General features: G+C 41.0%; 1 protein-coding gene and 2 non-coding genes across 3 annotated transcripts in view; 1 reads left to right on the forward strand and 2 right to left on the reverse strand.

The window, feature by feature from the left end:
* Positions 1-4,482: 4,482 nt before the first annotated feature.
* LOC141570305 (small nucleolar RNA U13) lies at positions 4,483-4,586 on the reverse strand. The gene has a single exon (XR_012494310.1). It is a non-coding gene; the product is annotated as a small nucleolar RNA U13 (small nucleolar RNA).
* A 282-nt stretch (positions 4,587-4,868) lies between these two features.
* LOC141570277 (small nucleolar RNA SNORA42/SNORA80 family) lies at positions 4,869-5,002 on the reverse strand. Its single transcript, XR_012494282.1, has one exon. It is a non-coding gene; the product is annotated as a small nucleolar RNA SNORA42/SNORA80 family (small nucleolar RNA).
* A 2,355-nt stretch (positions 5,003-7,357) lies between these two features.
* LPCAT3 (lysophosphatidylcholine acyltransferase 3) overlaps positions 7,358-16,660 on the forward strand; it is a 33,283-nt gene continuing 23,980 nt past the window's right edge. The window contains exon 1 of the mRNA XM_019754390.2: positions 7,358-7,616. Coding sequence (XP_019609949.2) covers positions 7,466-7,616 — 151 coding nt within the window. The 5' untranslated portion in view covers positions 7,358-7,465. The remainder of the gene's footprint in view (positions 7,617-16,660) is intronic.

Consider the following 16,660-nt stretch of genomic DNA (forward strand, 5'->3'; position numbering starts at 1 on the left):
CCTCCTAACTTTCTCTTCCCTTCTATAAAAGAATTTCTTTCCTCTTCTTTGCCATGACTATATGTTCCCGATTGCAATTCTCTCTTTTTCCTGAATAAACCCTTTTTGTTGAAGGAATAGCTAGCTGACTTTTTGTTTAAGTTCAACAAATAACAGCCTTGAAAGAGCAGGAGCTGCATTACATAATCTGCTCAGTATTGTGGGAATTCATAAAAATGACGGTGCTTATTGTCACCCTCAGGGTTACCTGAACCCAAGATAATAGGATAATGCTGATATACAAAGCAGAAATTAGAACCTTACATGCTAATATTAAATGTAACTAACACACATTTACTTAAGCATGAATAGGATATTTTAGAAAATAATCACTAGGGTTCCTCAGAGTCATAACTATCATATTCACAATGTTAGGGTCTCTGAGAGGGCCGAATAACAGCATCCCTCTTTCCAGTCCAACTTCTAGAGAAACTGAGAAATAAAACAAAAGGAGGTCAAAATATTCTTTCCACCCCCTTCTTCCTCCTCCCCCTCCCACTCCAGTTCAAGAGGTTGTTTCTCAGTCTAGTTGTGTAGGACTCAGCTCCCTGGCCCATGCTGGTGTTATGAACCTTGCGCTCCCCCAGGCTGAGGCAGATGGTCCGTAGGCGGCTCACAGCAGCTCACAGCAGCTCTCGCAGGCTGCCGGTCGTTCATGATGGCTGCCGGCCACTCACACTGGTCACCAGCCGCTTATGGTAGCCCATGGCAACACATAGCAGCCCAGCTCCAGGAAAAGCCATTGTTCACAATCTTAGCTGTAGAGGGCGCAGCTCACTGGCCCATGTGGGAAACAAACCGGCCCTCCAACCACCTGAGCCACCAGCCAGCCGGAAACCTCCAATATTGCTATGCTAATTTATTCATTCATCCAACAAACATCTTTTGATGTTTGTGCTGGATACCCATATTTCTAGCTTCTTTTGAAGATAACAGAATACCTAGCCTACAGTTCCACATGAGGCATACTCTGTAAGTTTTCCATAGTCTCTACCACTCCCTATTGTCCCTGACTCTGAGGTCAATAGACAATTGTAATTTGTCACTGTACTTTTCTTAGAGAAAGAGTTAAGGGAACTATGTTTATAGCCCTGTACCTATCAAAAGTGGGAATCCAAAAACAAAACAAGTTTACAAGATTAAGAAAACTGGGAGAGAACTTATTTCTTTATGGAAATAAAGAATATTCCTGCCAGATTATTACGAAAAAAGGTTCTGTTGAAGACACCATTATGAAAAGAAAAACGGATCCACTTCCTTTTTTCACATTATCTGCCTGGCCTCTGTAACCTTGAAGTAGAGTGGAGGTCTGACATAAAATGGGGGTTTAGGAGTGTGGTATAATAAGAAATATAAATAGTCTTTGTCCTTAGTTCCAGGTACAAAGCTCCTGAAACCCTTAGAATTAGGCGTGTCTTTTGTCATTCATGAGAAACCTCTTTTGATCTTAGGCTGATGAGGTGACTTAGGGTAGAACTCCTAGATAGCCTCAGGATGGGGCCGATCACCAGAAAGATCAAGTGATCAGAGAGTGGAAATTTTTAGCTCCTCCCACTGACTTCTGGGAAAGGGGGTGGGCCTTGAAATTACAGTTCTATAAAAAAATTCTTGAACAGGAGCTTCCAGGTGGGTGAACCTGTGGAGGTACTGTTAGAGTGTCTTCAGTGAGGGCATGGAAGCTCCACCCCCCTTCCCACATGCCTATGCATCTCTTTCATCGGGCTGTACCTGAGCTATATCTTTTTATAATAAACCAGTAATCTAGTAGGATAAAAATACTCTTGAACAATGAGATTTGATGAGCTTCTGGGTTGATGAACACATCCACATTTGGGGAGGATGGTGCAACCCAGTTCCATGGGGACAGACGCTCGTGTGTTCAGGATTCTTCCAGACCTCCTTCTATATACCTCTTCATCTGGATGTTCATCTATATCTTTTGTAACATCCTTCATAATAAACTGGTAAATGTAAGTAAATGTTTTTCTGCATTCTGTGAGTCTCTCTAGCAAATTAATCAAATCCAAGAAAGGGTTGTGGGAGCCTCTGATTTATAGCCAGTTGGTCAGAAGCACAGATAACAATCTGGACTTACAATTAGTGTCTGTTAAAGAGCAAAAATTCAATGAAGTAAAATAAAAAGTGGCTTTTAAATTTAAAAATTAGCTTTACTGAATGAGTCAGGAATTGGGCAGCATCCCACCTAGTAAATAGAAAGGTACTCTGAGAAGCTGTACAAAATGGAAGGCTTTTATAGGCAAAAACAGGGAAGAACAAGAAAAAGAGTGTGTTATTTCAGGCAAAGTCTTCTCCTCTTAGGAAAAGGCAGGTGGTTTTATCAGCCAGATTACCTGACCTGCCTTGGTTTGATGTAGAAGGGATTCAAAGGGTTAGGGAGATGCTATGTAATGCTATAGGGGATTTGTCCTTTAAGACCTATTCACCCACACTGGGAGGGACCAGAAGACATCTTTCACCACTACTGTTAGAAATACATTTGTGCAGGGAACCCAACATCCTTGAAGTGCTCTGTGATGGCTCTTTGTAAGGCCAGGCCTTACAGTGGGAACTGCAGTCACTAAATTGGGAAACCTAAATGCAATGGGAATAATTGGATCCTGGGGTGGCAGGGACAAATGGCAGATTTCAAACACCAAAGGCAAGGTGGATATGGTTGCCATAATGGACAGCAGAGTCAAAGAGGCAATCAGAATATCTGATTCTCGCAGACCTATGGCATTGGCTAATTTATCAGGGAATCTCTAGAAGCAAAATAGACAGGAAGCCTACTAAATTCTCATTTGATTTTCATAAGCAGAAAAGTTTTAAGCCAAATGAACAAATGTCTAACCTGAATCATAAAAAGAGAATCACATCCTCTCAGTCAATTCCCAGACTTGAGCCAGAAGCCTTGCATCAAAAAAAAACCAAAAAAAAAACCAGGTCCCCTTGAAGAAGACCCTGGTACACTGTCAAAAATTTACACTATTAATCTTTCTCCCAGCCATCCCCAAAGGGACCTACAACCGTTTACCAAGGTAACTGTATTGGGGAAAAAATAAATAATCAGATCTGCAGGGACTACTTGACACTGGCTCTGAACTCAAAGTCTCACTGTGGTCCACCAGTCAGAGTAGGGGCTTACAGAGGTCAGGTGATCAATGGAGTTTTAGCTCAGATCGATCGCTCGCACAGTGGGCCCAGCAGGGTCCCCAAACCCATTCTGTGGTTATTTCCTTAGTTCCAAATACATACTTGGAATAAATACACTAAGAAGCTGGCAGAATACCCACATTGGCTCCCTAACCTATCGAGTGAGCGCTATTATTATAGGAAGGGCCAGGGGGAGCCACCAAAATTGCCTCTACCTGGGAAAATAGAAAACCAAAAGCAGTACCCAATTCCTGGAGGGATTTCAGAGATTAAGACCACCCACCATCAAGGACTTGAAAGGTGCAGGAGTGATGATTTCCAACACATCTGCATTCAACTCACATATTTGGCCTGTGCAAAAGACAGATGGATCTTGGAGAATGACAGTGAAATTGTCAGTTATTGTAAGCATTACCAGGTAGTGACCCCAGTTGCAGCTGCTATACCAGATGTGCTTTCATTGCTTGAGCAAATTAACATATCCACCGTCTGGTGGGAAAACTCAGCCTTTTTAGTTCGATGTAGGGAAAAATCCAGTTCTTCCTTATTGTGTCTTTCTTTCCTGTGAGTCTCCTTTACTACTCACACAAAACACTTCACTTCTGGTCACCAAATGTGTGGAGGTTTTTCCCCACACAAAGCAGTTTTCTGAGACATCAGCTGGGTGTCATAATTCAACTCAATTCTGATACTATCTACTCAGAGATAGTGTCACATTCCACAGGTTAATGGTTCAGTTCTACAAGACTGCCCTCTCCCCACTTCAGATGCCAGTCACAAGCCTAGGCTGTCACCTATGTAACTTCATCATATAGGCATGATCAATCATTAACGCCATTTTCAGTCCTCTCCCATCTCAAAAGATGGAGAACAGAGCTGAAAATTCCAAGCTTCTAATCATGGTTTGATCTTTCTGGAGACCAGTCCTCATCCAGGGGCCTACCCAGAGTCACCTCATTAGAACAAAAGACACTCCTAGCCTATAGAATAGAAATTATCAGGACACATACATATTATGGCAGTGTGTAATGTGTGTATGTCTGTGTGAGTAGTATATGTGTTTGTTGTCTAGTGTATGAATACATATGTATACTGGATAGCAATGTACTTCTCACAGTGGATCTTAGTTTTTTGTTTGTTTTTTTAAGTTTGGAATCACAATCCTAGAAAAACTCTAGCTGTTGCTTAAAGGAGAATGTCCATTGCATCAATGTTGTAATAAAATAAATATAAGGTGTGATCAAACACTATGGTGAATGTTTAAATTTTTTTTTCCTTTTTTTTTTTTCACGTCAGATGGGTGATGTGCCGATGTCATAACAAGGTTTGTGGGAGGCACATCTCACGCAACAGCGTGAACACCTAATCATCTCACTTAAGAACTACAAAAGGATTGAACGTTTAAATTTTTAAAAATTACAATAAAAGACACATTGCCATTAATCCCCCTCAAAATACTCCCCCTCGCTTCAAACACACTTATCCCGTTGTTCTTGCCACTTTCTGAAGAAGTTCTGGAAGTCCTCTTTCATGAGTGTCTTTAGTTGTGCTATCATGGCTGCCTTTATGTCCTGAATCATTCTGACTTTGGGGAAAAACCAGAAGTTGCACAGTGCCAGATCCGGTTAATAAAGTGGATTAGGACACACTGTAATATTATTGTTTTTGTTTTTTCCAACTGTGCAACCCACTTCAGTGCCTGCAGCCTATGGGCAGAGGCCAGGCAATAGTTCAGGGCCACAGTTTGCTCTGGCGTAGGGCACTATGAGTGGCCCACGGGGACAGATCTGCCATAAATCCAAACCCATGCATTGTAGAACCTGTTTTTAAGACTTGATCTAACGTGCCGAAATGTTTTTTTGAGTGTGTGTGACAAATTGCCGTACCAGAAGTGATGTGTGACACGGAGCCTTTGTTGTGATAAAAAGTTACAGTGAATACTGCTGCAGAGTGCCATCCAACCAAAAGGCAATACGGGAAGTGGTGCATCAAACCTTAGTAACAGTGTGTGACAAGTTTCAACTTGTTCAGTGCAGTCAGTTGGGTGTGAGCTACAGTTGAGAGAAGGTGTGTTTCAAAGTGTGCCATAAATCATCCTCCATCATGACAACTCTCTGTGTCACACATCACTTCTGATATACAGCAATTTCTGTCAAATAAAATCATTATGGTGTGTCCTCACTCACCTTATTCACCAGATCTGGCACCATGCAATTTCTGGCTTTTCCCCAAAGTCAAAATGATTCAGGACATAAAGGCAGCCATGATAGTGCAACTAAAGACACTCACGAAAGAGGACTTCCAGAACTGCTTCAGAAAGTGGCAAGAACGACGGGATAAGTGTATTTGAAGCGAGGGGGAATATTTTGAGGGGGGATTCATGGCAATGTGTCTTTTACTGTAATAATTTTCTTAATTTAAATATTCACCGTATTGTTTAATCACACCTCACACGTAAGTGAATAGGAAATGATCCAAGTATCCCTCAACATGATCATGAAAAACTAATCGTGGTATAATCATACAATGGAATGTTACATCACAGTTAAAATAAATGGATTAGAGCTACATGTAAAAACATGAATACAGTACACCTCAATAAAAAGTTGCAAAATGATACACTCGTAATACCATTAATATAAAGTTTAAAAGCATGCAAAACTACACTATATGTTGCTTCTGGATATGCACAGTATGTAAAGTATAAAAATGGGCAAGGCACTGACAAATACAAAGTCAACAAAGTGGTGACCTTTGAGAAGGGAAGGCGGGAAATGCCATGAAGAAGGGTTATACCAGGCTTCTCAATTGTATATGTGATGCTTGTTTCTTAACCTGGGGGAAGTTATTTTATTCTCTACTTTTCTGAATATTTCATATTTTTAAGATTTGTCCACAAACGGGGAAGGGAGGTGAACTTTTACAGACTTAGGCTTAAATTCTGTCTCTGCCACTTACTGGGAAAGAACTTAGGGAATTCCTTAGTTTCTACAGGCCTCTGTGTCTGTGAGAGGACATCACAACAGTAAATATCCTATTTCACAGCCAAGTTAAGTGACAAAATATGGATAAATGCTTTATAAAGTACAAAGTGCTATAGAAGTATAAGCTGTAATTATACAAGAATGTCCACAAATTCCAGTTATAACGAAAAATTCTTAGTGTTACATATTCTCATAGAACCTTGCTCCTTTCCTTCAGAGCACTTACCTTCGCTTACAATTACATACGCGTGATGCTATTGTATGACTGTGCATCCTCCTCACTTTGTAGCTTTGGACTCATCATTATATTCCCCAGAGCCCAGGACAGTCCCTGGATTGCGCTAAGTGCTTAACACATTTTCCATAGTGTAATCCGAACAGTGGTTACGTATAGGAAATAAGGATGATGGGGAAGCAGAGTGGGAAAAAAGGACTTTTATTTTCTGTTTTATGTAAGTTTCTCGACTATTTGAACTTTTACCATAAACCTGTATTACTGAAATGGTGACAAAAGTAGTTTAATTTTAAATGACAATAACAAATCGGCATATCTTATTTCATAGCCTCTTAGAGGAAGATAACATCTTAATATAGGAAATTCATGAAAAGGGGAGTGCATGAAATAAAAAGAGCAGGCAAATAGTGTTCTGGGGCACTGAGCTCTCCCCAGACCCTTTGCAAGTGGAGGCAGCGCGTCTAACGATCTAAGAACCGCCGGGAGATACCGTTAGGAGTCGCTCGCGAAGCCGCAGCAGGATTTCCCGCCCTCTCCGTTGCATGCCCCAGTAACCCCGGCGCGCCGGCGTCCGAGAGTAACCTCGAGGTGGGGGGACGGGCCCCCCCGCCCCGACTCTCGCCTGCTCCGTCTCAGCCAATGGGAAGGCAGCGCACGAGCTGGCCGGACACTGGCCCTCACCGACTCCTCCCCTAAGCGGTTAGAACCGAGTTGTACAATCACCTTGCCGCGGGCTTTAGACTTTTCCAATCAGAACTCTAGTTCCCTATTCCAAGCCCCGCCCCCCCGGGCAGCCCCGCGTTCATTCTAGGCAGGAGTCACCTTTGCCTTACTAACGTTGCGCCCCGCCCTCTGCCTACCTTGCTGCTTTAGGCCACGCCCCACGATCGGACCGACCAATAATCGGGAGCGCCTGGAGCCACTGGGCGGGCCTGCAGCCAATGCGCACGCCGTGGGCGGGCCCCGGGCCGGAATTGGGGGTGAAGCTACAGCGTTGTGCCCACATTCGGGGCTCGCGGAGCTGAGGGGTCCCCGGGGGGCTCCCGGAGCTAAGATGGCGTCCGCAGCTGAGGGGGACTTGGGAACGGTGGCGGAGCTGGCGAGGGTGCTGCGCTGGGGTTTCGAGCAGCTGAGCCTTAACAAGTTGGCGGCGTCCCTGGGCGCGTCAGAACAGGCGCTGCGGCTCATCATCTCCATCTTCCTGGGTAAGGACCTTGGTTCCTCCCTCTGCCCCCTTGCAGAATCCCTGGGGAGTGGGGACGTGACCTACCCCTTTTCCTGGAGCCAGCCACGAGGGCTTTGTGGGGTGCAGATGTGAATCCTAAAACACCCCAACCAGCAATGGAGAAAAAGACGAGTCTTGTCTCGAGTCTGGGGGTGCTGTGCCCTCTGAACCTCTTCACCTTTCTTTTCGACTCCTGCTGTACCCTTCTGACCTCTCATTTGGCGCCACCATCCTCTCACCGTGCCATGATCTACCCTGTGTCCCCACGACCTGTCCGTATTTGTCTCTTTCTTGAGTTCAACTCTCTGTCCATGTGCACTGCTGTCTGTTATTAATATCAGCCCTCACACGCGCGCTTATCGGTAGGACAGGCCCCCTGACTTGTATGTTAGCCTTGTGGGCCTCCTCAGCCCCATATTCTGAATCTCTGTTTTGTGCATTGCCAGCCTATAGTACATTTTCATTTGTTTTCTGTCCCATTTCTCATATTTTCTTTTTATACCGTATTGCTCCCCCCCGCCCCCCCCCCCCCCCCCCCCGCCCCCCCCCCGCTTAACCACCCATCTGTCATTTACCCTAGAATGTCCTTTTAATACTGGGCTTGGGAAACAGGACTGACAACCCCCTTAAAAACTATCCATGCTACCCCAAGCATTCATCACCTGTGTGGTTCAAAGGATGTGGTGTATATGACGGTAACGTCACAACAAGCTGTGTGATAACTATTATAACTGGTTTATAGGCTTTTTTTTTTAGTTTCAGGTGTACAAAACAATGTAATAGACATTTCACCCCTCACAAAGTGATAACCCCTTTCCCCCAATCTATTGCCCCTCTGCTATTGTATATATCTATTACAATTCCATTGACTCTATTCCCTATGCTGTGCTTCATATCCTGTGACTATATATATATATATATATATATATATATATATATATATAATTATAGTTGACATACAGTATTATTCAGCTTCCGGTGTACAGTGCAGTGGTCAGGCATATAGGCTTTTTACTACATCCTTCCTCCATGCCTTTTTTTAATATGGAAGCAGCATGCTGCTTACAAACTGTGGGACCCTGGACAAGCCACTTAACTTCTTTGAACTCCAATTTTCTTACCTATAAGATGAAAACAATAAATGCCTACGTGATAAGATTGCTGTAAAGTCCTGTAGGAATTCAAAGGTCAGGATTTGATATACAAATATTTGAGTAGTTAGAAGGTTTTATGAGGGTTATGGAACTTTAGCTAGGAGAATAGAGGTGGGAAAGAATTAAGCAAACAGGACTGGGACAAGAGCAGAGGGTTAGAGATCTGAACAATACAACGAATGAGATACAAATGAGATAAAGTTAGGCAGATGTAGAACACCTTAAATGCCAGAAAGAAGCTTGGAATTTATCCAGTAGTCAGTAGAGACACTGACATATAATATCCCTTAAGAGTGTTCACCCTATCTAGATAATGGGAGAGGCATTAATTCATATTTAAACAACCTTGGCTAATATCATTGGCCGATTGCCTATTAAATATCAAACCAAGATGATCTTCCTTTCTTCCAAATAAGTCACCTTTTCTCTCCCTTGTAGAACTGTAAGATTTTAGAAGTGGAAGGGACCTTAGGTTGTGTGTCTTCCTCAGTATTGCCCAGATCTAACCCAAATTTATCAGCACCCCCATCTAGGGTTTTTTGCACCACGCTAGCTTTGAACTTCCTACTCCTTCAACCTGTTTCTGACCCAGTTATCTGTTGGGATTGTAATTGGCAATTAATAGTGTTTACATTCTTTAGTTAGGAAACTCACTGTTGATTTCTCAACTTTAAATTGAGAATGTAACACAAGTAGCAACAAGGGGCAGCCTGTTAACTGGAGCCAGGGCGAAATTAGGACTTGGAATATATCCTTTTTATGCTGACAATCAAATACTGCCTGTGCACTCCTGGTGGGCTACTGCTACAGTATGTTCTCTTAGGGGGCATACAACTGACTAAGAAAGTGTTTTCTCCATATCCTACCCTTCTACGCTCATCCTCTCATTACTACCAATCATCAAAGTAATAAACACTTGGTATAATACATCTACCACACTCCTGAGCTACCTTGCCCATTCTACCGTTTCCCATATCCCGTTCCTATCTCACATGTACCACTGCCTTCAGTAACTCATAGTATTTCTCATTTTTAGATCAACTTGGGGCTTCATGTTGCCTCATCAGGCATAGCTCTTCCACGTAGATATAGAGGATTGTATTTTTTAGGTATAGGTTAAACATATACATAAATTGATAAGCCTGACATATGCATGGAAGAAAGAGTGCGTTCTAGATGTAAATATGTTTCCCTTACAAAAGTATTATCACTTCTGTGTGTTATAACCTAGAAACCAGTAGCCCTTCAAAACAATGGCGTTCCTGGTTCCTGAACCCAGCCAGCTCTCTTGGGGAACTGGGATACTGGAGGAAATACTTGCTAAAGGTACCAAGAAGGCCTGTAGTCCAAAATGATTTCTGGCTCACTTTTTACTAATTTTGAGGTTAATTTGGGTTAAAAACACCTAAATGCAGATATCCTGAGGGAGGAGTTAGGGTCATCAGACATTTCACATTTTAAAGTGTGGATAACTTTGAATTAGATAGTCTCATTATTATTTTCTTAGTATCTTACTTTCCCTGTTTGAATTCTGTGTGCTTATCTTGGGGTGAGCTGCAGAGCATTCAAGTACTAACTTTCAAACCTTTCTGACTGGGACCCATGGTGAGAAATATGTTTTACATCCTGACCCAGTATACACATATGTGTAGACATGTATTTTAAACAAAAGTTTCAGAGAACATTACTTATCCATTCTATAGGCAGTGTGTTTAGCTATTTTCTATTTTATTTTTTAGTATTGTTTAAGACCCACTAAATTGATTTCATGACCCATTCATTAATGGGTTCCAACAAATATTTTTAAAAATCCTGAGTAAGAGGCTGTAACTTTTAATATTCTGTACTTCAAGGAAAGGGTAAGCTTATGGGGACTGCTCCATTGGAGTATTGTGAACAGCAATAAGACTCTTATTAAAAGGGTGTGTGTGTGTTTGTCTTGTGTATGATTGCAGAGGGTTTGGTAGAAGATGAATTTTGCTACGAGCCCTGGTGCTGGCAAATGCTACTGGAAAACATCTTCCCTTCAACAACTTGGGTCTCATCACTCCTTAGCATAATAACCTGAATTGTTCCAAATAAATACAATAAAATGTACCTACAGTGGGTGAAGCACTATGCTTGACCCTGCAAGGGTACAGCATACAGTATGAGTAATAGAGCTGTGCACTCAAAGGTATCGCATACAGTCTTAGGGGGTAGGGAATGGGCATGAGATAAGTACTCTAATGACCACAATAAAAGGCAGAAATCTGAGGGCTGTAAGAGAATTACAAAGCTTTATGAGATTTAAAAATTGGACCTTTAATGAACTTTGAAAGTTGAATAAGGTTTCAGCAAATTGAGATGATAAGACAAAAGGAATAGCATGAACAAATGCACTGAGGTAGTAATATGTGGTGATACGTTCAAGGAACCTTAAAAAGTCCAGTTTGACTACAGCAGGACTTAAGTAGAGAAGTGGTGGAAAATAAAACTGGAAAGGTAGGTTGTGGACCCTTGAAAGCCAGGTAAGGAGTTTGTACTTAATGAAGTAGGTGATGGGGAGCCATTGGAGATACTTGAAAGGGGAATAATGTGACTGAAGCTGTATTAGGAAGATGATAGAGTGTAGAATGATTTGAAGTGGACATAGACAAGAGATAGGGAAAGTAATGAGAAGGATCAAGATCTAAATAGTTATAATGACTTGGTAAAGTGGCTGAACTTAAGAGAGAAAAGGAGGGGCTCTCATGTGAGGTATTTTCGGAATACAAAATCTTTTGAGAGGTAGATTCTGTAAACACTTCTATCTACACAGCTACTCATGACAGAAACCTAAGAATCAGCCTTGTCACTTCCCTTTCACTCTTTCCCCACATTCCAGTCACCAAGTCCTACCAGTATTACCTCCAAATTGTCTCAAATGCATCCACTTTTCTCCATCACCAAAGCCACTGACCATCTGTCACCAGAGCCACCCGTGTAACCTCCTGACTGGTCTCTAATTCTGTTCTTGCCCCCTCCAGTCCATTCTCCAAAAGCAGCCAGAGTGGTCCGATCCTGTGCCTCTCCTGTTCAGAACCCTTCAGGGGCTTCCATACATGGCTGGTAAGCCCCTGTCTGCCGTTCCAGCCTCATCTCAAGCAAGTTCACAACCTTTTAGCCACATGGCCTTTCAGTTCCCCAGAAAAGACATTAAGCCCTTTTCTACCTCGGAGCCTTTGTACCTGCTCATCTCGCTGCCAGGAATGCTCTTCACTTGTAATTCAGTTGACAGACTCCTTTCATCTTTCAGGTCTCGTTCAAATTTTCACTTCCTCTGGGAGTTCTTTCCTGACTCTTATTTTAAATTATGTCCTTGGTTGTACTTTCTCATACTGACTGAAATTTCCTTCCAAGTATACATTCCAATTTGTAATTATATATTTGTAGATGACAAAAGAAACCATGTAAGTTTTGTTCACCACAGTATACCCAGAGTTTAACACAGTACCTGGCCTATGGAAAAGGCACAATAAATATTTGTTGAATAAGTCAATGTATAAATGAATGACTGGGCAACTGATTAAATGGAGGGTAAACAAGTAGTTTAAAAAAAAACTCAGCACTTCTGCCTGGGTAGCTGGAAAGATGACAGTATCTTTCACAAATGCAGAAGTCGAGAGGAAGGTTAAAGAGTGTTCTATGCCAGGTAATTATCTAGTTTTGGATTTTCTTTAGTTTCCATGAGCACCTCTAGGTTTCTTGAGAGTTGTGAAGGCTGACCTTGAGCTCAGCAAAGAAGTTTCACTAAAGATACAGTTTTAGGAGTCCATGGTGGTATCACAGTTGAATTAGGGAGGGAATAAAATGCCATGGAAAAGCTTATACTGAGATGAGGGGATCTGACTCATGTTGATTGAATATGTTGTTGATAATAACAATAACTCATTTCTTAAGGATTTGCTACGTACCAGACATTGTTCAAACTGCTCCACCTAAAGCTGCCAATCACCCATGAGATAATTACAGTAATGTTATCATCTCCCTTGTGCAGATAGGAAAGTGGCCTACAAAGGTTAAGTAACTTCCCTACGGTCACACCCATTTCTACCCAACTCTAGAGTCCTTGTTCTTTACCTCTCTGAGGATTGGGAGGAGCATGCGGGGCTGAGAAAAATAAATGCCTTAATATCCTTTTTTCTTTTCACTCTATGTGGTTCAACCACGATATAATCAGCATATGCGATACCTCTCTACATCCAAAGCTAGAGCTGGCCAAATGGAGCAGATGGCCACCCCACTTAGTATGGGTGTTCTCTAGTCTTGGCCATGACTATGGGTTGGCTGTTAGATTGATCAAAAATTGCTCTTGGTGGCAAGGATTCATTCCTCAGAGGTTCAGAATTAGCATCACTAGGGTTTGCAACCTTTAAAATCAAAGGAGGTCCTGCACTTTAGTTCCCTTTGGACCAAAGTTAGGACTGGTCCTTCAGAACTAAATCCATTATTCAATACAAAAAGCTTTCTTCAGGTAGCACTGAAATTACCATATAGAAATCAAAGCTAAGCTAGATGGAAATTAAACACATTAACTAAACAAATTGGACTTCTGACCATTATACAAAGCAGGGTCCAAGAATTCTGTAAACTAAAGGGGTGATCTTAAATGACTTTCAAGGCCTCTTCTAATTCTAAAAGTCTAGGTATACTCTACATTTTTAGACATTATCTTTATACTAATCCGCAGCCACAAATTACATCATAAGATAAAGCTTCCTGTTTGGGGATTTCTTTTAAATAACATTTTTCCAACCACTTGTCTGCACTCCAGTATCTTACATTGCACAAAACTTCATGTTTTGAATGCCAGTATAACTTTAATGTCAAATAGATTCATTTCTTTGCAGAGGCCTGTGTAAATTAGGGCCCATGAGATTATATGCACAAGCTAATCTAACAAAAATAATTACATACCCACTGACATTAAATCTGTCTGGGCAGCCATGGGAACTCACTGGAGGTGTTGAGTCCAACAGCATTTTAAACATGGGATTTGGTCTTTAAAAAGGAAATAGCATTTCAGCTGGACCTTAAAGGGTATGGAAGATTCTAGTCAGGTAGAGATAAAAGGAGGAGTTTTCCAGCTGCAGAGAATAATGAGCATATATGTGGAGACCAGGAAAAGTAAGACAAGTCTGTGAAACAGCAAGTAGGTCAGTTTGGCTAGAACAATAGAGGACTCATAAAGGAATAGTAGAGAAAAACCCAATAGACCTTTTAGGTGTGTGTGGGGAGGGGGGGGCAGAGTAAGGTGGTAGGATGTGCATTGTCTTTAGATACCTGCAGGCCTAGGTGCAAATTCTGGATTAAATATCTACTACCTGTTTCACCATAGAGGAATTACTACTAAATTTCAGTGGTCCATTTCCTCATGTTACTAAAGACCAGTCTTACTAAAGGATTGAGGTTAAGAGGCAGTTTATCTGATAAATAAGTTTTTAATTATATTTAATTCATAACCAGCAATATTTTGAAACCATGCAAAATGGACATGGCTTTTTAAAAATAATGTAGTCATCAAAGAAATTTCTTATTTCTAGAGAACTGCATCCTGTGTGCAGATGTGTTCATTCTCTGCTCTGGAAAAGTTTGAGAAGCATTTCGTTGGTCATTTAGGATGCTGTGAGCACTAAATGAGATAAACTGTGTAAATAGTTGACCAAACTTGACCCAAGGTAGTTTTAAATAATTATTCTCTGCCTTTCCTCAATAAGTATTCATCTCCTTCCTTTACAAGGACACTCAAATTGTGGTCTTGGGACCAGCAGCATCAGCATCTTCTAGGAACTTGTTAGAAATGCAAATTCTCAGGCCTACCCCAGACCTACTGAATGAGAAATTCTGAAGATGGGGCCCAGTGATCTATGTTTTAACAAGCCCTTCAAGTTATACTAACTACCCTGAAGTTTGAGGATCACTGGGTTAGTGTACAGTCATGCACCACGTGACAATGTTTCGGTCGAGATTAACCACATACACAACTGTGGTCCCATGAGATTGTAATGAAGCTAAAAAATTCCTACTGTCTAATGATGTCATAGCCATCATCAGTCACTCACATGTTTGTGGTGACGCTGGTATAAACCTACTGCACTGCCAGTTGTACACAAGTATAGCTCATACTGTTAGGTACAGTACATAATACTTGATAATGGTAATAAATGACTGTGTTACGGGCTTCTGTATTTACTATACTGTTTTTAGTATTTTAAAGTGTACTCTTTCTACTTACTAAAAAAATAAAAGTTTTCTGTAGAACAATATGTCGTGAAACGCTGACAGTAGCCTCATATGCGCCATGTTTACCATGTCTGTTGATTGTATCATTTTCTCTTGTGTTTTGATTTAATCATGTGGTTTGTACAGTGACATGCTGGACCGGCCTGTAGCCTAGGAGCAGTAGGCTATCTCATATAGCACAGGTGTACGGTAGGTGTACCATCTAGGTTTGTGTAAATGCACTCTGTGATGTCTACGTAATGATGAAATCGCCTAGCAATGCATTTCTCAGAACATAACCCCATTATTAAGCAATGCATGACTGTATTCTTCGAGCATCTGTTTTTAATACTTGATGTCCTGATAGTACCTTAAACTTTTTGAAATGTCATTATACCTGTGATCTTTAGAATAAACAAAATGCTCTTGGATTCTTTACAGCTTTGTTCTTCCTATTTGCTAACATCTCGTTATTCTTCAAATATTATTATTACTTCTCGTATTATCAATATTATAATAATGATATTATGTCATTATCATTTTTATTATCATAACTATTATCATTACCTACACCGTTTGTTTCACATTTTTGATGAGAAGGTTAAATATAGAGGTATTTTTTTCATAAAGTTGTTGGACTAATAGTTCCATCTTTCCTTTTCTGTCTTGCATCAACCACCTTCAACAACATAAAATTCTCCTAATTGATTGCTTCACATTTTAAGGTATGGCTGTGGTGTATGTGTGAGTGTGTGTTTTGACGTTTTCCCAGCACTTGCTGGGGCCAGGAGATTAGGGCCCACTTGGAGTTCTCTTGGTAAAGCAATCATTGCTTCAAAGTCTATCTAACTTGTGTAGCCCAAAAGATATTGTATGCATCTTTATTTCTCCCTATTTTCAAAACGAGAAACAGGCAAGTAAAACACTGAAAAATAAGGATAAATAATTTGTGAGTAAGAATTTCCCTTTGGCCTAATAAAATAGACGGTTTCTAAGTTCCTCCCTATTCAAGCAGTGGCTGTTAAGGTAAATGAGATTCGTGAAACTCTGGATACTTTGAATGAAGGCGTCTTTAAGAACTATGTACCATAATTGTTAGCAACAGAGGCTTCTGATAGAAATGTCACTGCATTGTAACTGTCGGGACAGTCTGTCAGAAAGTAAGTAGAAGATTAGGCCGAAAATAAGACCCAGGTTTTATTCTTAATTCACATGAGGTCATCAAGTAGACTACTTAAGTGACCCTCTCTAACCAAAGGCTAAGTTTAATTAAAAATAAAAAGCTTTTGTCAATTAAAGATGCTTTTTAGTATAAGTATTCATGTTGCTATGGCATTTTCATAAAAGCATACATGGTCATATCTTGCTATATAAAATTATGAATATAACATAGTAATTTTGTAAGCAATTAAGAATCACTATAAAAAGACTTGAGGATTCATGTGCATATATTGCATACAGATCTGAGGGGGATATGAGGTCCCAGGAGGTTAAAGTTTTAATCACTGTATATTTGTATATGTTCTAATGAGAAGTGGCATCCGTATAGACATGGTAAATGGCTTATAGCTCTTGAGGTTTTCAGTTTCTGCTGTGATAGCAATTCTAAACTCAGATGGACTTGGAC

The sequence above is a fragment of the Rhinolophus sinicus genome, linkage group LG02 (genome assembly GCF_036562045.2).
Source record: "Rhinolophus sinicus isolate RSC01 linkage group LG02, ASM3656204v1, whole genome shotgun sequence".
NCBI lineage: Eukaryota > Metazoa > Chordata > Mammalia > Chiroptera > Rhinolophidae > Rhinolophus > Rhinolophus sinicus.